General features: G+C 41.4%; 1 protein-coding gene across 1 annotated transcript; it reads right to left on the bottom strand.

The window, feature by feature from the left end:
- Positions 1 to 1,663: 1,663 nt before the first annotated feature.
- On the bottom strand, positions 1,664 to 22,971 carry OC90 (otoconin 90). The gene is made up of 15 exons (XM_058035985.1): positions 22,926 to 22,971; positions 19,128 to 19,193; positions 18,853 to 18,912; positions 18,425 to 18,599; positions 15,733 to 15,845; positions 14,206 to 14,334; positions 12,162 to 12,203; positions 11,749 to 11,805; positions 8,740 to 8,790; positions 8,380 to 8,436; positions 6,343 to 6,492; positions 5,896 to 5,985; positions 4,134 to 4,308; positions 2,998 to 3,104; positions 1,664 to 2,008 (listed from the first exon to the last, which is right to left on the bottom strand). The coding sequence occupies exons 1-15, from the start codon at positions 22,969 to 22,971 to the stop codon at positions 1,686 to 1,688; spliced, it is 1,641 nt and encodes a 546-aa protein (XP_057891968.1). The 3' UTR covers positions 1,664 to 1,685.
- Positions 22,972 to 24,257: the final 1,286 nt, after the last annotated feature.

Below are 24,257 nucleotides of genomic sequence, written 5' to 3' on the forward strand. Positions count from 1 at the left end.
GAGTTAATTAAAATCTTGTCTGCAAATAGAATTTCTCACATCACTTATTTGACCTGTTAAAGGAAGATTTTTCACTAGGGCTGAAGGTGTAGCCACTGAGATCCAGAGGGATTCACGTGACTAAATACCTTTGGGGTTTATTTTGGGAGTTTGTGTGGTGGGATTTGTTTGTTTGTGCTTTGTTGGGGAGGGGGGGTGATAATGTTTGGTTTTTTGTTTATTTGTTTAGGGTTTGTTTGTTTGTTTGGGGGGTTTTTAAATGTAGTAATCCTTTGCACTTTTAATGTAGGAAAAAGGGGGTGTATCACCAGCCAGAAGTTTATCCAATATAAACTGCTCATCCAAGAACATTCACAGGCATTTTCACCTGCTCTTCTCACACTGTTCAGTTCACACAGGATCACATGCTGGGGTTTAGTGAACTGCTGCAGGATCTGGAAGAACACAGGCAGCATCTCTGCACCCAGCATGAGGGTACATGGAGAATGTCACTGGATATTAGGGATACATGCTACAGCCATTGGTCTGTAGGAATACTTTGGTGACACAGTTCAGTCCTGTAGAACAAGATGATAGAGAAGAAATCCAGACCTTTCAGAGCAGCTGAATGAGTCACTGGGAAGTTTGCAGCAACATTTTTTGTCCTAGGAAGTGTTGGTGAGTCATAGAATCATAGAATGGGTTGGGTTGGAAGGGATCTTTAGAGGTTTGCCATGGCCTGATTTTACACCTCTCTCCCTTCAAGTCTGTTTTAAAGCCTGTCAGTCAGTCCTGATAGCTCATGAGCAAAGACCCTCTTGCCCATGTGAGAAATGTGAATCCCATCGGACACAAACAGGTCTGGTGTTGTGCTGATGATCCTATCACCACAACACCCCAAATTCTGGCTGTGATCCCAGCCATGGGGCCAGGTACTGATAGACTGAGCCTGTCCCTGCAAGGATAGGGGGAAAAATGACCTATGCTCCACATTTCCTATCAGCCATTCCAAGGTGGTGAAGTCTCTTTTGATCATCCTTGGACTGCACATTGTGACTTCATCACCCCAACATGGAAGAGTAACAGTCCAAGGGCTGTACCAGGCTGGAAAGTTTCCTGCTCATGTCCTTAACTTGGGCCCCAGAGAAGAAAGAGGCTTCCCTAAGAGGAAGGTCAGTCCAGCATTTTGGACCTGTTGCCCTCAGAAAGGAGTCACACACAGCTATAGACAGGAATGAACAAAGGAACTTCCATGCAATTACTTTAGCTTTGCTTCTGGGTGTTTCCTGCTAAGCTCAGTAAAGGAAAAATGTCCACAGAGGGAGTAGTTGCAGGTTGGTTTAATTAAAAACCTGGAAAACTTGGACACTATCAGCAAGATCCAGTCTGAACCAAGTGCACAGTTAACAAAAGTCAGTCTGATCATAACAGTTTTTACATTAAAAAATCAAGTGAAGTTATATAGAACACTGTCCAATAATTATTTAAGGTAATATCTGACCTAGACAGATGCTCCATAGTGCTGACCTCCCCACAGTAAGGAGCTGATACAGCCTAACACCTAATCCTAGTCTATGATTATGTCATTTGTGTGCTGGAGAGTGTGAGGCAGCGTGCAGAGGATGAGGAGGGCAGGTGTTCAGTGCCTGGCTGCTGTCCTGGCCCTTGCCAAGCCCCTGGAGGTGGGTGGTGTTCTGCCCTCAGGGTTATCTGCCCTCGTGCCCCCCAGTTCTGACATTCCCCAGGTGATGCCGCGTCCCTCTCCTGGCTCTCCGCAATCCTCCCCGCCAGGCTCCTTCCTCCTCACTGCTCTCCTCGGAGCTGGAAGCCCCTGTGCCTGTTTGGGAGCCTGTTTGGGTGCCTGCTGGAGCCCTTTCAGCAGAGTCCCCTGGGCAGGAGAGCTTCTCCTCCCGGCAGCCCTGCCCGTGGGGCAGCTTCAGGCTGGCATTGAAGGCAGCAGAGGCCATGCACTCGGCCGCAGCCATGTCACAGGCACAGAGGAGCTTCTCACACGTGCTCTGCCCAATGCCTGAAAGAGAAATTTCACAATTCACCTTTGAAAGCTGTTGAACTTACTTCTTGTATAATTTGCCACAGGTAGATGAGGTTTTGAAAATAAAATTTTCAAATCTGCCATGAATTTTAGTCTCCAAAGTCACCATTAATTTCCTAAACAAAAGCCTGGCACCAAGGTGCTGGGCAGTAGAAGGTTCTGTTGGCTTTAGTTGAATTTGTGAATGTAAAGACACAAGTAGCTGACTTCCTACCATAACTATAAAATGTCTGAATGTAAGTTTCTCAGTCTGACCTGGTCTGTAGCAGGCTTAGATCCTGCAATGCCCCCATGGTGTTCAGCAGTCTAAGATACAAAATGCCTAGTCATGATGACTGGACCTTAGAAGCCCCTTTTTCCCCCTCAGATCCTTGCTTATCTCTCTGTAAAACTACAGGTCACTTTCCTTTTGACTCCTGCTATTGGACACTGTCTAAAACCCCTGTATCCTATAAAACCCTTACTTTTGCCCAGCTCAGCAGAAGAGCTGTCCCTGAGAACATTCACAGAATATTCAATAAAGACTCCTGTGGAACCTCATACAGCCTTCTCCTCTCTCTGCATCTGCCTAGGCACCTAGCAAGCAGAGAGCTGAAATCACAAATGACCTGATAATCACTAGAGCTGATATCACTTAAGCTGGCTAAGGCAGCCAGTGGCTGGGGACTGCTTGGGAACCGGGACAGTCAGTTCCAAACAGGACTGCGCTGTCCGGATCCACTGCAGCCTGCTGGGGACACCCCGAAACCCGGCAGAGGCCACATTACTGCTCACATACACAGCAGTGTAATAACCTTTGTCTCAACTAGGAAAAAAGTTTAAATTTATTGTAAACATGGCTAATTTTTTGTAAGCTAAATATTTCTGTCTCCATACTGAGCTCTAGCAGCTCTGTCATAGTGTCATCAGTCTATCATGTTGATACCGTCATCAGGACATGAGAGATTCCTCTCACACAAGCTTACATTTTGGTGTGTGATCAAAACATACAACTTCAGATCTCAAATTTCTTTCTGCATGACATCCAAGTTTCTTAACTTGCTCCATACAGCAGTGATGAGAGAAGCAGCATCTAAATAAAGAGTAGAAATAAATGGAAAATACTTACTCTTCCTGAATCCCAGAACTCTCACAATTCTTTATTTTCAAGTGTTTATTTTCAATGCCCATTAAAACTAAAAAAAATTAGTTTTCATACCCTGGAATGTTTTTTCCTATGAAGAACAAAAAACAACCCAAGCTGTTCCTACCTTCTTCCTGTATTTCTTCCTATTTTCACTTTCCTCTTCCTAAGTCTTTTCATGTCATGTGTTTAAAGAGGGGTGTATTTTAAATTCAAGACACATAATTACAATTGTAATTGACTTAGTCTGCCATGAAAAGTGTCTTCCAGTGTTCAAATCTTGGCTAGAAATCTGAAAATTGCATCATGATACCCAGATCATGCCATCATTTAATCAAATTTTTCATTCCTGGGCTGTCTTGTTTGTGTATGAGTGCAGGAAAAAGGAGTGTGCTGTGCTTGGACCTGATGTGCCCCAGCTGTTATTAACTTCCTCAGAGGAGGAGGTTTTTAGCTGTAAATGCAGCACTCCCAGAGATACTTTTATTTGTGGAATTGTCTGCATTGCCCCTCATCATCAGCCCTGCTGGCTCTTGGCTGCAGCTCTGACAGAACTTTGCTCCAGCTTTGACAGAACTCTGCTTCAGCTCTGTTCCTCTCTGGAGGACAATGTGCCCTGGGTGGATGTTAATTCTTCTCTTCAGAAGTCACTTTTCAAGCCACCTCTGAGCCAAGTGACCCTTTTCCTCATCCCTTTGATATTCTCCTCCTTCTGCTCTGCTCACCTCCCATCATTCTCCTTTCTTATGTGGAGTTAGTAAGTCCTCTCCAAAACATTGCCACAACAATAGAATGTGGTTTAGTCACAAGAGAGTATTTTGTGTTTTATGTACTTAAGTGGATTTTTTTCCCCCAGAATGTGCCCTGACTACTGCTCCATAGCTGTACAATGCCCAGAAAATGTTGTATTGATCTTCCTTGGTCCGTGGGCGCCACAGTACCACCCACAGGTAATGGCACACACAGAGGAGCCCTCACCTGTCCAGTGTGTCGGCGGGATCTCCTCTTCCCTCTTGGCCACAGTAGCAGCCATAGGACTCAAATTCCTCTGGGCATCTCCCAGTTAGGCAGAACAGCATTTCTCCAAGCTGGGGCAGCTCCCTCTCCACTCTTCCACGTCCTCTCTCTTGCAGAAAGGTCAATCGCTCACACACTGCAAAGCAAAGTTGTTATTTGACATTGTGTTCTCACTGCTTGAGGGCTCTCTTGTGAAGGTAGAAGTGTTTCCAGAGCTATCAGAAACTTTGAAGGACAACACTTCACCACCTCTAAATTACTGCTTCAGTCCATGAATTATGGCTCTTAGAGTACTGCTGACTGAGCAAGACAGCAAAAGGGCAAGGCAGTTTAAAGGGGAGAGAGATTCCTATGAAGATAGAACATACAAGTCAAATTGGACTGCAGTGAGAATACTTAGCAGTCCTTTGTAATCTTTCAAAGGTAAATTTTTCTTTTGGAATATTCAAACTCAGCTGAGTATTCAGTGGTTTATGTCTTGCTGATTTGGAAAATACAGTCCTAACCTCTTGTGCTTCCACAGTAAAAGCTGGGCAATGACCATGTTTGGCTGAAGGAAACAATATTTTATTAAAATATCATTTGAAATATAATTCAATTTGAGCTGCAGTGCCCCTGGGCCAAATGCAGGAGTGATCTGTTGTAATGACTATTGCTCTGCTGAGGGTTTGGCATCACCAAATCCCAATCCTAATGTGTCTGTGGCTCCCTCTACTCAGGAAGAACTGATATTACGGGAATTATTAATAAGATTTGAAAAAACACAATGTTCCATATCAGGAAGAAGACATCAAAGGGACCTGTTCTGGGACTTTGCTGGGGAAAGGATGTAAGAGGCTGATGCAGGAGAAGGAGGGAGGGAGAGTTTCTGTTCCCTCTGCATCCTCCCTTCTCCCACAAGTAATCCCATCTCCCCCCCTGCAGCTCTAGTCTGATTCCCTGCTCCTGTCAGGGTCAATCCTAGATTACTGTTTCCAACAGGAAATTCTGCCCATGTGCCTTCCTGAGTCTTGATTCATTCATGTTAAATCCCAGAATAAACCACAGGCTCAGGGAATTGATCTGTGCTCTCTAAAAGCTGGTATTTTAAAATTGTATTTTCCATTTTAGTGAAAGGTGGGGTTGATTCTTCTGCTCTTTTCCAGATCCAGGGCTGCTTCTCTCCATTGGGAAGCCTAAAAAGATGGATGAGACAGTCCTTGAGTGTGAATTTATAGCCAGGACAGGTCTAAAATGTCTTAGGATCTCTGGGATCCCCAAGCAGGAATTGGAACAGAATCAGAAATTATGAGAAAAAGTCTGACTGGCAATGGCAAGACTGTGGCAAAAGGTCAGAATGAAGAGCAGGAAAATTCCTATTGCTGCTGCTGCTGCTTATAAAACAAAATAACTTCAAGATGTGATTAAATTACTTCCAGCAAACAGAAGCAGGGAGAAACATTCCCTGAGCTCATTTTAGATACTGCACTATATGAGAAAAATTTCCTTACAAGCTAATAATTAGTAGTTTTTATAAGTGTTTCTGACAGCATACTGGCAGATGAGATTAAAGTGATGGAAGCTTTTGCAGATGTCTCCACCTCCTCTTCTTCTAAGTACCAATACATATGTGCTTAACTGGTTTAAAATAACTATAATATTTATATATAATACATACCTGTTTTTAATACAGAGGCTGCTGAATATTTCATCAGATGTAATGGGGGAAAAGCACTTTATTTACCTTTTCCTGCAGGTCCCCTCTCAGGCAGTCCCAGGTCCAGAGCTCTGCCAGAGGAAGCTGTGCTCAGGCCACCCTTTGCAGGGCTTGTCTCTGGAGAAGGCAAACGCTCTGATTACACTTGTGAAGGGAGAATGACTCTTCTTTCAGGAGTGTGTCCAAAAGTCCATATTCCAAACTATTATCAGCTGCAGTCTCCCAAAATGTGTTAATTTTTAGTGGGAGGTTGTTTATTAGTGTTTAGTTAAGCTTTCCTGGTCAGGTGGCAGAGGGCTTCTCTTTCCAGGGAAGTCAGTGCTATTCTTCCTGTGTTGTACACAACCTCCAGATTTAAATAACAAAATAGTTTCATTCTACATATCCATGAAAAATGCTGGCTCCTCACATAGCTGTAAACAGGAATAGGGGAATGCTCTAAATTAGAAAAAGTGTAATTATTTTTTCACTTGCCTTTTGCTTTTGTCCTTGCAGGTGTGCCTGCAGGACTCCTGTTGGTGGAGACAATTTTGACTTGCATTGAGTTACTGTCTCCTGGGAATGAGGCTGGGGAGGTGGTTATCTCTTCCACTGGGACCAAAGCTTCCATAAATCCATCTTCTTCTGAATAAGCAGAAAAAAGAAAGCAGAAGAAGAAATAGAAAATAAACAGCAAGATTTTAATTTTAGATAGCTGGTGAGAGTAATATCCTCAGGCAGAACCAGTGAGAATTGATGGTCACAGAGAAGAGGAGTGTCTGAGAGGAAAATTGGAAAAGCAGAGTATCCACACTGGTCATTTATGCACATCTCTTGCCTTTCAGAAGAAAGGACTGTGGTTAACCATCTCCAATTTAACTCCTGATTGTTTTGTTGGGTTTGTTTTTTTTTTAATTCTCTATGTACTGAGACAAAGAGCTTTGCCAGGTGCTGAAAATCATATTTGCTGTTTAGTCAGCTGTACGGAGAGATAAAGTAGAAGCGAGATGTCATTTGCTGAGTAAATTGCTTTAAAAGTGTCTGTCTACCTGAAGTTTCTACAACTGAGAGTAACATCAGTGAAAGAAGAAATTATTTGATTGATGCAGAGCTGGGTGACTGAAGGGTTTACTGAGTTGTAACCACAAGGAAATATTGAGGGCAAAAATAAGTTGAAAAATAATTATTTTCAGGAGATTCTTTATCCTAAAAAATATTCTGGGTTTTTTTTAGATTATCTTATTTGTTTTTAGATTATCTGACACTTTATTGTTGATCAGGAATGTTTTGTTGAATTTGGAGGTACTTAAAATCTTTTTAGACCTTTTTTATATAATCTAATTTTTAATGAAAACACTTATCAAATGGTTTCACTTCCTTTTCTAAATGTCAATGTGAACCATGTGGCATTTCACAAAAGAAATACTTTAAAAATACTAATGGGCATGTATTTTCATATTTTTAAAGCTTTCTTTTTGAATTCTTTGGCTGAATTTATTGATTGGACTAATGTCAAATTCATTAAGCTTGTCCCTCTGATGTTCTGGTTTTAGTATGTGTTGAAAATAACCTGTCACAGGATAAGAGAACAGATTAAAAGAAATTAAAGCACTGCTAAGAACACAGCAAAGCCCATGAAAGGTGGCAGAAAGGGATCAATAATCACACACTGGTTTTGATAGCCCAGCATGGTGCACATTTTATGCCACTTTGTTTGGCAGTGAAATGTTGAAATGAAAGTGATTCCTGCTGGATGTAAAAAATAAAACCAGAGTTTGGGAAATTCTACACTTAGCTAAGAATAGATATCACAAATAATCTCCTGGGCACTGTGCAGACCTAAAACACAATACACAGATTTTCTGGTGCATTCAGTTAATGTAGGAGAGCATTTGGGGATTTTGACCAGTGCTTAGTACAGCAGTGCTGAATCCATTGGGGTGGGAGACAGGGACATTGTTCAGACAGTGTAATCAGAGTTAAAAATGACTGCTCTCTACTCTTCATATGCAGTTTTCTCTGACATTTTTCTGGTGGATTTCAGCCTGCCTGGATAATCCTTTCTACCTAAAAGGGGCCAGAGGAAGCTTCCAGATCTACCAAGGTGCTCCATTTTCAGCTGTGCCTACTGGTGAGGCTGTGCTCAAAGCACAGACACCTGCAAAAGCTGGAACAGGTTTTACACTGGGAGAGAGTTCCATGAAATTATCTGCAATAAAGGAGGAGGCAAAATCAAAATAAACCCTCCTGGCAGCAGATGCTGCGAATGTAATTTACAGAAACAACCATTATATCATTAAACCTTATGTGAAGAGGCTTTCAGAAACACTTGGATGAGGAGTGCAAATGAGTGGCTGGAGGCAAGGAACAGCTAATGCTTCTCAGGTTTTATTGCCTGTGTATCTGCTATCTGACCCTGATCTAAATTTGATTCTCTGACAGCCCTGTTGCCACCATGTACAGAGTTTTAACTGTGATGCTTTTAGATGAAGAATTGCTGTGTCAGCCAAAGAAAAACTGAGGGTCACTGACCTTTAATTGAGAGGATGGGGGGAGCAGGAGCTGTGCCTCTGTGGTCCCTTGAGGTAACTGTACAAAAAACAGAGGCATCATGGTACTGACCTGCCAGCTGAATTTCTGCCATGCATTTCTGAAATTACTTTGACTTAAAGCATTATAAAGCTTAACCAAACAGCCTGGAATTATAAAGATGGTAATTAGGAGAAGCAAAGTGTTTTGCTGAAGGATGTGCAAGTCAGCAGAAGAAATATTATCCAGAAATCCTGTGCTGAAGATTTTTGACTATGACACCACAGAGCTTCACAAATGAAAATCCATCTTCACCTGTAGTCAAGAGTGCCAAATTTGTCAACAAAATTTAATGACTCTTACCTCTGGCTTTGGAAGTTGCCAAGACTCTGTCACGGGGCTCAAAAGAAGCCACTGTTGAAAATAGAAAATATAAACTCAGGAAACACATTGCCAGCACAGTTATGGACAGTCAGGCTGCTGAGAAGAGCTTTTTCTGAAAACAGGAAGATACAGGCATAGCATGGAGAGACATTTGCCTGTTTTTCTCAGTGGTGTATTGATGGTTGTAGACAAAGTGATACTCATAAATTAATCTCATTGCATGCAAATAATGTACATAGCACTAACACAGGATTCTATGAAAGAAGTGCAAATATGGCTGAATTGAGGAATTCAATATAAGGTCCATTTGACAAAGACACTAAACAGGGTTAGGTCTGCCATCCCAGTGTTGTGCACAGAAGATGCTGGGCTTCTTGTGAACACCTTGTGTTTGCCTGCACTGAGAGTCAGGTATGGATGGGCAGCCATAAGTCCAAATAATTCCCTGACCTCTAACTTGTTTTCTTGCCCTGACAAAATGATTTTCTTTTGTCAGCTGCATTTTGGTAAATTATAAAAATAGCTATCAAATGATCTAAAAAATCATCTCCACATTTTTTTTTCTGTGTTGTTAGGATGTCATGATGTGAAGACTAACTTGTTAAATCCTTTGAATGAGTTTCTCAATGATACTTAGTTTTGGTTTAATGAAGCTTCCACAGTTGTCAATGTTGAAGATTCTTTGGGCTTAAAGAGGAAGACAACTGGTTAAATAGTAAGTGGTTCTCCAAATGTTTCCTTCAAAGACTGATTAGCAACATTATCTATATTGTTTTCAGCTTTCTAAAATTCCTAATACAGGTTTTTGTTCTTGGAACCTTATGATGGACTGTGCCTCATTAGGGAGCAGGAGTAGTTATTTTCAGGAAGTAAAACATTGCTTCAGAAGTGCAAATACAGATGCTCTCATTCCTTCAGGAGTTCTGTTTTCTATTACAAAGTGTCCCAGAAGCAGACAGAAAAACATGAAGCAACCCTGGAGCTGCTGCTAGGTGAGAATGAAAAATATTGTAAAAAACTACTTTGATAATCCAGGAGAGCTATGAAGGAACAGCCAGCCCTTACATTCAGCATAAAGCCTTTTCAGGTACCTACACTTGTGCATGTGCTGCTATTTAAAAATATAAAAACCAAATAAACCTACAAACCTTTAAATGTCAGAAACATTGTTTTCATAAAAAGAAAAAAAAAAATCCATGTGGTTTTCATTATTCCAGATTCACACTTAGGGCAATGGCACACACAGAGGAGCACACTAAAGCTTTAAATCAGATTCTCAAAAAAATCCAGATTTCCACCTCTCCCTGTGCAAGCTGGTTTGGTGGAAAGATCCCTGCCCACAGCAGGAGATTTGGAATGAGATGATCTTTAAGGGCCCTTCCAACACAAACCCCTCTGTGATTTTTAAGCAGTGGCCTGGTTGCACGTCAGTGCATGTTGCTTCTGTGCTTGGCAGATTTGGGCTCTATGAACAGAGAATCATGGAATCACCAAGGTAGGAAGAGACCTTCAGATCACCCAAGCCAGCTGTCAGCCCTGCCCTGCCTCTATGACCCCTAAACCACCAAACCACATTGCACAGTGCCAGATCCAAACTCCTCCTAAACACCTCCAGGGGTGGTGACTCCAGCACCTCCCTGGGCAGTCCAATGTCTGAGTGCCTGAACAGAGAAAAACTTCTTGTGAATATCTCATCCGAATCCTCCTGTCTCATCTTAAGAACATTTCCTCTGATTGCTTTCCTGCAGGCACAGCAGAGGAGACCAACCCCTACCTCACCACACCCTCCTGTCAGGTGGTTTTGGAGAGCCATGAGGTTCCACTGAGCCTGCTCTTCTCAAGACCAAACAAACCCATCTGCCTCTGCCACTCCTCATAAGAAATGTTCTCTTGTCCTCTCATGAGCCTTGTTGCCCTTCTGTGGACACAACCCAGCCCCTCAATGTCCTTTTTAAAGTGAGGGGCCCAGAGCTGAGCACAGCACTCAGAGGGCAGCCTCCTGGTGCTGAGGGGTGATCACTGCCCTGGTCCTGCTGCTCACTCTGCTGCTGGCACAGGCCAAGGTGCCATTGACCTCTGGGCCACCTGGGCACTCACTGGCTCCTACTGAGGCAGCTGTGCACCCACCAGCACCCCCAGGCCATTTTCCAAACAGCTCTGCTGCCATTTCAACCTTAACAGCAGTGTGGCTTTGCTTGTGATGGAGCCACAAAACAAAAGTACTAAACTGGGTAAGAGTCCAAGACTGGTCTCCCTCTCAACTTCATATCTTGGCCTTCCCAGAGCTAGCAAGGGCTTTGGGTGCTTCTGTCCCTGGCCTGTCACGTGGTGGTGCTCACCATGCAGGCAAGAGAACAGATTCTCACTGCAGCAGTGAGGTTTTGCAATTACCCATTCCTCATAAGACAATCATTGATCGTAGCAGAAAAAAAAAAAAGGCTTCCATGACAACCACTCAGGGTTGTTGTTTAGGGACTCACCAAGGAGGCTCCAGAGTGAGGAGGTTTCAGCTTGGATGTCTTTGTTACAAGTAAATAAAACAAAAACTGGTGGCTCATTGGCACAAACCATGCTCAGAATTTCCTCGTGCTACTGCTTGATCTTAATTAATTCAATATCTTTTAAAGATAAGAATATGTAATTGGCTGTGGGTCCAGTGGTTGGCACCCACAGAGGGCATCTCTGCCAAACAGCTCACCTGCTCCAGCCTGTGTTCCCAGGGAAAAAAAGCTGTTTTGATGAAAACAGGTTTTGTTCTAGAGCATTCATTCTCAGCCCTTGGGAAACTCACTGTAAACACTGGTTAAACACATTACATGCGCAAATTGAAAAATTGCACCTTCTCATTCAATCTTGAACTCCATCACCAAAACATTACATCTAGTTTTACAGCAGTCCTTTTAGATGGGCAGAAAGAAAGCAAATGTATTGTATTCTCTCAGCTGTTGGGAGCTGCAAGCAGGGCTTTGTTCACTCTAAGTTGCAAACCTTCTTCCACAGATGCAGTCACAGCCAGTGTTTCATCATTCCCTTGATGAACCAATGCTGCAAAAAGAAAAAATTTTTTACTCCAGAAACTCATGGCTTAGGATGCTCCTTGGACTGTATCCTGGAATAACATGATCAGAGTCATCAAAAAGGAACTTATTTCTAAATATTGTTCTGACTACAGCAGCAGTATTAAAATATTGCTTTAGTATTTATACCCTGCTGATACTAAATTCTATTGAGCTACGTGCAGTATAATAATAAAAAAAAAATCCCAAAGAGTTTCAACCTCAACAAGAGGAATTGGCTGGCAGTCAGCATTCTTTAAATTCCCATTTATTCAGCTTATTTTTCTGAGTATAAGCTGGTCTCAATTTAATACATTCCAGACAAGAATTACAGAGGTGACCTACCCTCCATGTGTCGTGTTGTCAGCTCTCTCTTGCTGGTTGCTTCTGAAAGAGAAAAGTCTCTCATAAAGTGTGAGAAGGGGATTTTTTCACTGTTTGATCTGAACTGCACAAATCAGGAGCCCATTGAATGTATTCCTATTAAATATTTAGCCAAATACATGCCCATTTCACTCAATTTTTTTCTCTGTAATAAAGAACCTACCAAAATCCTTTGCCTATGGATTCATCAGATAGGGAATTTTTTTTTCCAAAGTTAGAACTGGACAAAACAGCTACACAGAAGGATTATAATATGTGTGAACATTAAGTGAAAATGTTTCACGCACCTAATATTAGCAGAGGCATCCAGTGAACTCAAATGGAATCTGTCTTTGTCAGCAGCGATAAAATCAGCATGATTTTCCTGTTAGCAAAGAACAATTTCCCCTTTACCTTTGGTGTGTTGGATCTACCATACTGTATATCAGGGACATCTGATCCCAGTAGAAGATTACTGTCTTAAAAAAAGACACAAGCTGGCTTTGATGCAAACCTTCCTAGGGCATTTTCTTCTCCCTTTATGCATTCAAGAGGGTGTGCACACATCCAGGCTGTGATTCAGGTGTGTGTCTGTCTGTCCTTAGCACTGGAGGCAGTGACTGTGACCCAAAGTATTAGAAAAGCTAATGCTGATTTTCACATCTCCCTCAGCTTGGGAACCCAGAGCTCCTGCCCCTGCCATGCTCTGGTTGCAATCCATATGAATGAAGATTTTAATCCAGGCCTGCTCCCATGGGGAAGGCATTTGATGTTGCAGAGCTGTGATTTCAGCTGCAGAGCAGAGATCAGTGTGTGACCATGGGGATAAACTTCCCCTTCATCCTTAGTAGGGTTTCTTTCCCTCCAGAATAGAAACCAAGTAACTGAACAGAGGAAGCCTGTTTTTGCTTTTCCAGTCAGTTTTTGAATGGTTTAAGGGAAGATTTGGCTTAGCAATATTTTTAGTATTTTCTGCTAGTGACATCACCACAAGTATCCCTCATTTATTTCAGGTGGCAGAAGCTTCGTGAATAAAAAGATTTCTTCACATCTAACTTGAATTTCCCTGTTGCAGTTGTGTTCCTTGCACCCTGTGCACCTCCAGGAAGGTCTGGCCGCATCTTCTCTGCACACCCCACTCGGTACTGAGTGTTAGGAGTAGAACAGCTGCCCATTTTTTTAAAAGGTTGCAGAGTTCACAGGTTGGGCTAGTTGCTGCCAGGGTGGAGTTCTAACTGTTTGTTTTTGTAATCACCTGTCGTTTTCATTAAATACCTGTCCTGATGGTTAAGAATTCCCCCTTTTGTCGAGTGACACCCTGCTGCTTCCTGGAGGATGGCACAGGGGGTGAAGAGGAGGAGACCTCGGAGTTAGCCTACAAATAACATTGGATCCAGCATGCAACGGGAGAAGCCCCTCACCAAACCTAGCCCAAAACCCCTAAAAACAACGAGCCAACATGAAATGGAAAAATCAAAGTGATGACCAGATGTGAGGAACAGAATCTAGTGTCTGCTAAGATGCTTTAAAGATGTTGGCTACATGAGGACATCAAATATTAAACCAGAAATTTAGGGTATCTCCTGATGCTCTCCTGAGGATAAAACCCCCAGCTCTGCCTGCAGACCAGTGGACAAAATTGCACTTGCAGATCCATCGGTTCTCCCCACCTGAGCTGATCACTTTTAATAAAGGCATTAAAAAGGAGAAAGGTCTCCTGCCTGTGTTTATTTTACTGAGAACTGCAAAAAGATCCCCCGCAAGTCTTCTCCTCTTTCCTCATGGGCTCCAGCCCTTTCCCCAGCCCAGAGGCCTCTCCTGGCCCTGCTCCAGGACAGCAATCAGTCTGCCACCACCTTCTGTCCTGGTACTCACCCAAGTAGCAGTAAATGGACAGGACACATGAAACTGAGACCAGGTTTATGGCAGGAAAGCACCCAGCTCCTGCTTCATTCTTGTTGGGTCACATTGGGTGCCAGCAGAAAATCTGGCAGGAGGGGGCACTGGGTCGGATCCCTGTTATTACCTGTAACTGGAGATGGGCAGAAGGAGACATCCAGCCCATTCAGGGAGGAGTTGATCTGGGCATTCACAAAGCATTCAATGGCATCTTTGTCACAGGTGCAGAGGAACTGTTCACAGGGATCCACAGACTCTGGAAATAAAACAAAAATCCAAACAAGGCACCATTGAAAAATTCTCTCCACTTTCTGCTTTTTCCTCCTGTAAGGTTTGTGCCTGTATTTTGTTAGTCCAAACCTATTTATACTGTGCTTTTCCATGCAAAACATGGACAAGCTTCATAGTCCAACTCTTGCTTTAAACACCAGTTGATCTAGCCTGGCATGGCTGTCAATAAATTATTGCCTCTTTGGTTGTTTCTGCAGAGTATTGAGGACTACAGAGCAAGGCTCTATTCTTCCATGGAAAACAATCCAGCTGATGCTGCATTTAACATTTCACAGCCTGCATCAAAATATTCCTCCTAATTCCAAGAGATCACAGTCCACAATCCAAGCCTTTCATGGACAGGTGATTTGCTCCTTATAAAGAATCAGAGAAGCTTAGAACAGCTTGGACTGGAAGGTGTGTTAAACCTCACGTCATTCCACCCCCTGCCATGGCAGGGACATCTTCCACTAGCACAGGTTGCTATAAGCCCCATCCAGCCTGCCCTTGAACACTTCCAGGGATGAGGCATCCACAACTTCTCTGGGCAACTTGTGTCAGTGCCTTACTGCCCTCAAAGTTAAAAATTTCCTCCTATCACAAAGGATATGAAACATTTTCCCAAGAAATACTGTTTTCCCTCTTCAAAATTTCCTACCTTTCAGAATTTAAGAAAACATTGACTTTTCATAGCTGTTACACTTCTATTTTGTATTTGTGATGGGGACTATACAGAAAGAGCTTAAAAAGCATTATTAATGCTTAAATGCACTTGGGCAATTAGAGATTGGCCTAAATAAAAAAATGGTTTTAATTTGAAACAAGAAATGGAAATTGGATCAGATTGTTGCTTAAATAGGATGTAAGAGTATTCGTTTGGGGATTCTGCTCCTCTTTGTTGGTATCCTCAAACCATGCTCTAGCATTTAGTCTTTTCTGAGAGCCAAAACTAGATGAAAAATTATTTTACATGGCATTAAAGAACCCACTCTTGTCAGGCTTGTACCAGCATTGCATGGAATAGCTCCTGTTATAACACACAATCTCTGCCCTCACTGGTGACAGAGCTGTAGCTGAGGAGTGTGTGTGACCCTCTGAACAAAGAATTTGATCCCTCAAAGTGCAGAAAAATCAGGCCTTTATGCCTCAGAAGAAGATAGTTTTTCAGGTCTCTCCTCAGCATCTGCTGCATTTCTGATGTGAGCAGACATCTCCAGCAATGCTTAGTGGTCTTGCAAAGTAAGGGAAAGCCCAGGAAGAGGCTGCTTCTTGGAGGAGCTCTGGGAAGTGAAGTGATTAATTTATCTATGACTCCTGGTAGGTAGACCAGAATGAACTTCTGGTGAGGCTCCAGTGTTAAGCTCTTTTGACAGGTCAATCTCACCACAGGTCAGGTTTTTAGTAGAGCAGCTGGCATCTGCAGAGATCTTTGATGGGTCCCACGTGCACTCCATCTCCAGCGCTTCCTCGTAGCATCTGCGGTGCTGAAAGCAGCATCTTAAAGAGGAAATAACAGAGAGGTCAAACCATTCAGTTTGATCCCCAGACAAAAGAAAGGCTGAGTGCTGCCTTTCCCTGAGTCAGAGCAGCAGGATAGCCATGGCTGCATGCAAAACTGAACGGTGGGAGCAGGTCTGCCTGCTGTGGGTGACCAAACATTTCTGTCCTGCTGTGATTCCCAGGTGCTTGCAAGGACTTTGCAGGCACTTCATATAAGAAATCCACTGCCAGTGCACAAATATTTCCCCTCAGCACTGTCAGCTCACTGACAAGCAAAGCCCCACAAGTCAGCCCTAGAGATCTTGGATCCAGTCCTGTCCCAACCTCCCTCACTGCAGATTTGGAGAACTAAACTGAACCTGGCACTCAGGGAGGGTTAAGGGCTCTGCAATGTGAACTCCTGTATCTCATTGGGACTATATAAATACACACAGTTTTACCCTCCATTTCTTGTACTTCTATGCAGCATCACAATTGAAATGCACCATTTAGCCATTGGAAAGGGTCACAAAATATTTTTCTCACACTGGAGTAAAGCAGTTTTCTCCTGCCACTATACATCACAAGCAGTCAGAAACCTTGGGTTTTCCTGCATCCCTGTTGTTCTGCCAAACTCAAATTGCCTACAGGACCACTTCAGCTTTGAGTAGCAATAAAAAGTCAAATAAACCAACAAGCTCTTCTTCAGTCCTCTCCTCTCTTCAACTCTTTGTACAGATAAATCATCTCCACAACATCTCTGTGCACTGACATCAGCTGTAAATGAAACTCCAAGTAAAACAGTCATCATTTACCCCGGGTAAAATTGTTTAAACAGTCTTGCTGTTAGATTCAGATTGAAATACCCTCATTTCAGAGAAATGGACTCAAAACACAGCTCTGTTATTGAGCTGTGTTTGTCCTGGAAAATGCTGAAGACAAGGACAACATAAACATCTGAACCCAGCATCTGCTGCCAGGAAGGCTCACACCTGCTCCTTACCAGGCTCCCTTCTAGGGAGCCCTTCTGCACATGCTACACATGCACTTTCACTTTTTCACCTCCTCTATTTAGAAAGAATTTAATATTAAATAACTGTCTGTATTAATAAATAATTATCACAATATTTTATTTGTCTTCACAACCAGGGGGGAGTCCAAGGAATGTATCTAAAAAAAGTGAGGGCAAATATCATTCAGCAGAAATGCCTGATGGCTCCTCTGCACCATAAATTCTACTGTGCCTCGTTCTAGAGATGAGGCTGAAATCTGTGAGCTCCATCAGGAACAGGGTTTTGAACACCTGCCTGGTGATGTCCCAACAGTCCTCTGACTCTACATGAGGTGTAGTGTGGTGTTAGCTTCTAAAAGCTCCTCTAACTGCATAAGAAGTCTAACACAAACTCTGCACTTCTTGTTTGTTTAGAGATTCATGATAACATCAACATTTACAGCAACAGTTAATCTAAAACTTCAGTTAGTTTCCCTTTGCAAGCAGGGAAGGGATTGTTTCCCTGTCATTGCAAGACACGATTGTCTTCTGGGCCTGCTTCTCTTTGACAAAGTCTGTGGAGGCTCCTAATTTAGATATGCCCATGAGCTACTCCGGGAAATGGGAAAAGGTTGCTCTCACAGGCACTAGTACTTCCCCATGCCTTAAAAACCTGCTGTGAAGCATTGAGTCCTTTTCTATGGAACAGAAATGGCGCAGGCAAGCCCCAAGATTTGCAAAACTATTTTCTAAGAAATAAAATCAGTGAAAAAAAAAATGCAACACTGTGGGAACTGTCTGTGGGAGAAACAGGCAAGCCACTGGTTTGGAGGCCCCCTTGAAGCAAGAGCACATCTCTGTCAGTGGCAAAGCAATAATCAGTCTCTGTTTGCTGCACATGGCAGTAGAAATCCTGTGCTGATAGGGAACGCTCACCCCAGGGCTGCACAACAATTTGTAAACACAAACTGGCTGTGTGGGTGATTCTCAGGACAAACCTGCTGATGGATGTTTCTGCAGTCTCTGGGTTTGTGCTGCTCTGCACTAAAATGGAGCTGAGTGAAGCAAGAGCCCAGGTGCTCAGCTCTGGGGTATCAATCCATTGAACTGACACAGGCTCCCATTTCAGGATGTCATCACAATTGTTCAGAAAACCTTTCACAGAGAAGTTCCATGGCTTATTTCCAGTAGCAGGGTTAGATCTCCATTTTCCCAGCCATCCCATGCTGCAGAGTGGATGGATTAATTTCCACCTATCTATAGGCTTAGCCCTTTCTGAGCCATTGCTGTCTTCACTCAGGGAATGAATACATTACACTGTTGGAAAACCCATTTTCTTCACAGACATGGATGTTTCTTGATTCTCTTTGAAATTCCTTTCCCATCTCCTGCTGATATAATTAAACAACTATTTGATTGTCCTGGCCTGAGATTACATTTTCTCTCACTAGAGCCAGATGGTGTGGGTCTTACTTACCCCCAAATAAATCTATCTTTTTATTAGTTTCTAAATAATTTATACAGGTGTTATGCTTTGGGTAATCAGAGCAGGAGGGCATTTCTTGCCAGTCAGGGCAGAAAAGGACCTCTCATGGGTGTGACTTACTCATCAGCTTCATCCACAGGGAGCCCTTCCATCTCAAACCGGCAAGAGCAGCCGTAGTCCTCAAAATCCCTGGGGCAAAACCCAGTGACACACTTCATTCTGTTCACAAAGTTGAGAAGGGCAGGGAAGTTGGTGAAGATGGACTGTAACCAGGTGAAGTGAGAGCCCAGGCAGTCTGGAAGGAGAACAGCCATAAAGCACCTGGTCAGTGGAGGTGAGGCAGGTGTGGGTGATGTTTGCATGAGCACAGAGCCCAGAGCAGGCAGGGACATTGGGCAGTGCTTGGCACTCAGCAGTGCTTGGTGTTACAGTGGCCTTTGGGGAGATCTGCATCCACAAAAATCACTGTTTCATCTTAATAAATATATAAAAACAAACCCCACAGGATTTCTATTCATAGCTAAAGTACAATTGGAACAGGTACGTACCAAAAAATAATGCAACGCTTTCCACATTTTGAAAGACTCCATTGAAGAGTGTGGCATTGTCTAAATGAAAACAAACAAACAAACAAACAAACAATGCTTACTTTAAAAAAAACATTTCTCCCCCTACCAGCCTTCCCCTAGTCTCACTTCAATTGTTAAACCATTTTGAGATGAGTCCCTGGCTATTTGCTCTCACTTCCCTGTGATGCTTCTGGAGTACAAGGATTCCCACTGCCATGCAATATTGCAGAAAGTAAAGCTTAAACCTTTCTTACTCAAGATTCTTTCAGGTGTGTTAAGCAGCTCTGGCAGGAATGGTGGTGGCTCCAGTTCTTGGCCACCTACCTCAGCAAATAAATTTGAGAAGAAAAAGGTTTAAATGTAAAAAAAACCAAAAAACAAACAACAACAACAAAACAAAAAACCAAAACAAAACAAAACCAAAAAAACCCCAAAAGATCACAATTAACCAGCAACATATATTTCATTATGACACACTGCATGCATTTTGAATATCTTCATACACTGGTAAACTGATTTATCAAAGACATGAAGTACTTGCTCAGCTCCACCCCCACCCTGGAAAGCCCAGAATTGTACTGGTGTGGACTGGTGTGGACTGGTGTGTACTGGTGTGTGCTTCAATTCAAAACCCAGTCCCTGTTGAGCAGGTATTGCTGCTGGGGATGAGCTAACCCTTGTCTTCCTGTTCTCCTCTGAATAGTTGCCCTTTCAGGGACAAAATAGTAGAATTATATAAAATTGGTTTAGTGCCCACCTATGTCCCAAGCACTCTGTAACCCTGTGCTATAATGTGAAGCAGGGTTATTTAAAGTGATCTGGTTTTTCTAAGTCAATCTTGGCCTCTTGCCTTAATGCCTCATTGTCTCTCTTCCTATAACTTCATATTTCAACTTAATTATCTTTTCTTCCTTTTGAAGATGACATGGTATATTTGGTGTATTTCAACACTTCCATTCTTTCTGTTGGCCAAATTCTGAATTAGAGTAAAATCTAACATTTGTTCTCTCCCTTCCCATTTTTAACCTGTTTTTTTTCCCTCTGCATGATTTCAGAAGACCGTGTATTACTTTGGATTTATTTAACCTTGGCTTTTTAAAAAATGTAGTAAGTAAAGTGTATTTGCTGTCTCAAGATTCTATATATTTAAAACTGAAAAAGCCCATGGTGTTAAATTCATGGCATAACTTATGTCTCAGAATAACTGGCATTAGGAAAGCTGTCCTTTTTGTCTGAAAAAATTCTGGGAAAGAGCTGACAGTTGTCTTGCTCATCTGTTACATTTTCCTGCAATAAATATAGGTGTAAAAGAGTAAAGCAGAGTAATGGTGTTTTTAGACAGGAGGCTTAACTCTATGCTTAGTAATGCATAAAGAAAAATAGGATTTTTCTTTTTTTTTAAAGATCATATATAAGTGCTTTCTCAGCATGTCCACAACTTTGTGATGTGAACAAGATTTTCATGGTAATAGTCATATCCTCCCATCAATTAATTTCTCATGTTCAGTTGCAGAATATGGGTATAGGATTGAGTGAGTCAGGAAGAGGTTCTTCCTCTCTTGTGTTATTCTTTTTCCTGAAATTCTTGGTCACAATGAGAAGCTTTTAGATAAAGAGTAATCCATCAAAAGTGTCCTTCTCTGCAGCAGGACTAAGGGGAGAAAATTGCTTTCCACAAACCAGAAAAAGTCTCCTAAATAAAGGCTGATCTTTTCACAGAACTGTAACAAGTCTGTTGAAAGCCTCATTGCCATGAGGAATTCAGCTTCAGGCAAAATAATGGCATGCCTTGCAGAAAACCAGCATTGAATGCTATATTTGTACACATGCTTGCTAGAGAAAAACTAACCCTTATTTTCTGGCTTAAAGCCTGTATTTCCTCTGCAATGACAAACATCACCTGGGCCAGGTTCTGTCACGTGCAGCTGGAGCCAGGTCTGACACACTGCACAACACCACAGCTCAAACCAAGTGTTGAAGAAGAGCCATTAATCATTTGGTTCTTTCAGCAAAATGTTTGGAAAACAGGAAAATTCCATAGAGTTGAAATGTGTCAGAGGAGAAAATTGACAAAACCATATTCCAGGGGTACTGGAACTGTGATTGCTCCACTATCCTTCACTTGCTGTTAGTTCTTCTGGGCAAACTGAACTGTGTACACCCAATTAACACATAAATGTTTGAAGTTCCTCTGGAGAGGAATGTCTGCTCAGCACTTTGGTAAATCATTGGCTCTTCTAATCCTATAATTACAGAGAAAAACTTTTTTATTTGTCACCAAGTCAAGATCAATGAACCAATGTTTGCTAACAGGATTGCTTACTTTTGTTTAAATTGGTGGTGGGAGGAACAAGGAGAAAATACTTTCTGGAGTAATTATTCTCTTTTCCTCTTTTGGTATCATGTATTTGGAAATACTGTCCTGTATAATTCCCTGTAGAGGCAGTCTAAGATTTCACTACAAAAATCAATCCTTCAAATCTCAGAAGACCCTGGGGATGACAACTTGTCTCACCTCTCTCCAAAACTTGTTAAAAATTCAGTACATTTTGAGGAGACTCCTGTATGATACATCAGCTCTTGGGCTTTCCCATTGTACACCTTATCCATGGAATTTCTTTTAATGTTCAGTTACACATAAAATTGTTTCTGGACTGCATCTGTGATTTTCTTCCTGACAACAGTTTTCTGAAATGTTGTACAAAAAATCCCATCAAAAAATCATCACTGCAGCTCCAGTTGTCTTTTTCAGCCATGGCTCACTGAAATGTCCTAAATCAGGGCATGGATGCATTAAAATCCTTGGGAAGCAAAAACCTTGACTATGCCAGAAAAAGTCAGGGTGCAGCAAACCCAACAATTTTATTTATTCAAGGTAAATCACATTAATTCCTCTCAAAGATGCTCTTTCATGCACAGATATTTGCTTCAGTCTCAAAGCAGAGATCAGCAGAATAAATCCCACAGAAATATAAATCAATAATCCTCCCCAAACCTAAACGTGGTAACACTTTAAATATTCATGTTCTCATTGTATTTAGCTAAAGGGAAAGAATCTAAACACTGCTGCACAGCCTTTTAAGGTTTGGGGGACTTTTTTCAAATGTTTTGTCAGAAAAATGTATGACTGTCCTGATATTTTTGAGTGCAGTATCAATATAAAAATATATATTTTAAAAATAAATAAATAGTTCAGATACTTGGGCATTTGCTATCACTGCAGTGGGAAATGTGAATATTCTCTCTGATTTCTCTCTATATAGTAGGAGTCTTAAGGTTCAGCTCCATAGTTTTAGCCTGTATGTTTTGTGTTAAACCTGTTTAATTTCTGAACTGCAATGCAAGCAACCCCTCAAAGGAGCAGCTGCTGGTGAAGCTGATGAAGGTCAGTGCAGAATTCTTCTGTGCTGGGTCCTGAGTTTTCTCTTCCCTAGAAATATCCCCATGAATTGACCAGAAATGGTGATAGACCTTCTAAGAGTCCTTTTCTTCACTTGCACATCATAACTCTCTCTGACACTTCTACACAGTGCAGAGACTGCAGAAATTTGAGATGTTTGTCCATCCCTGACTCAGGGAAGTTCATTCACTCATGACAATAAAATCCAAAGAGTTATATGAAGAAAAAGCTATTCATACTAAAATCTAAAAGAAGAGCTTTAGGTGGACATGGGTTCTATTTCAGGATCTACTGAACAGTTTGGAGAATTAAGATAATTCAAATGTATTTAATGAGTAGAATCTCTTTATATGGAACTTATAAATTTGGAGTCTTAATGGCTTAAATAATGACAAAGTGCTAGCAAAAAGAAATTGCAAATTTTTGGTTGTATTTTTAACCCCACTACTTATTTTGTTGCTTCACTACAAGTTGTGAGAAAAATATTTTATAAGCACTTCATAAAGAAATGTCTTCAAGTGCACTTGGGTGTTGAGCACCAAAATTTGAGCAGAGAGCAGGTGTGTTTCTAAGGGACTGTTTCCAAATGCTCATACTTAAAATAGTATTTTGACATAATGTCAAGTAATCATAAAAATACATTGCCACTTACCACTATACACCACCATGGACATAGACACCAGCAGAATTACAATCATTTTTTGTTTAATCCAAAGACAAGAAAAAAGTCACACAGCAGACTGGTGTGCCTGGTGAGTCAAGTAAAATATTAGACAGAATGTTATCTCTTCAATCTGGGATTAGGAAGATACCATCTTGGGAAATTATTCTTTTGTAGCCTGGATATATTTCTGCTTGATAAAATTCAGTTTTTACCCTTATCATAGTAAATGCACATATTAAAGGAAAGATGAACCTTATATATCCTTATTTTACCAATGTTGTCTAAAAGTCTGACTAACAATATTAATTTTGGTATTGCTTTGAGTCAAGAGACTATGAAGTTGCCATGTAGCAATAAAATGGTGCACTTGCAGTTTCTTTTGTTTTGCAAACAGTTTTCACATCTTCCTTCATCTCATACAATGTGCAAACAATTCTTATGTTTAAATGAAGATACTGTGAAACACTGTGTAAATGAAGTTATTCTGATATTATATCTATTGGAATTCAGTTTATCCACAATCCATTATATTTGCTTCATATCACAAAAAATTGTAGTCAAACATTTATTCTAATCTATGTTGAGACTCATCTAATATATCATAATTTTTCCTAATGAGAAATATGATGTTATTTGGAGATCTTCAAGATATGTGTGTAAGAAATTCTTCTCAATGTGTTGCACTAGTATTCATGAAATGGAAGATGACAGGTTGGTTTTTAACTACAGTCACAAATTACTTTAAATTTCAAACAAGTAAGTCAGGCATAGGACTTTTTACAGCCAAAAAAATGAACACACACACATATATGTACCTGCTTATTATTATCTGCTTTTCTTAACTCAAATATGGAATGAATTTCTAATAGAAAATCTTGTAATATTTTATCAGGAAGTGAAATTATAAATCTAACAGCTCTAAACATTTATAGTCTATTTTCCCAAATCTCTTCCCTATATTTTTTGTCTATTACTGCAAAGTTACAAATAGCTTATTCTACTTTGTTTTCTTCTTGCTTCCCTTATTATAGAGAACATCCAGAAAAACTTACCTTGAGGGATATTATCCCAAAGCAGCTGGATGGAAGACAAATGAGTATCAGAAAAGCCAGTACTAACTTATTTATACCCACTTGGATGTAGACCTCACCCATGTGATCCCTTCCTTTATCAAACCCACTTCAACATTTATTAATTAATTCTGCCATGAGATTCCTTGGAGTCTTTATGCCCAGTGTATCTGTAATATGGCTCCAGCCATGTAAAGGATCTATACTGGGAAGTCTGTTCTGCAGGTGGATTCACCATATAATAACTTTC

The sequence above is a fragment of the Melospiza georgiana genome, chromosome 1 (assembly GCF_028018845.1).
Source record: "Melospiza georgiana isolate bMelGeo1 chromosome 1, bMelGeo1.pri, whole genome shotgun sequence".
Lineage (NCBI taxonomy): Eukaryota > Metazoa > Chordata > Aves > Passeriformes > Passerellidae > Melospiza > Melospiza georgiana.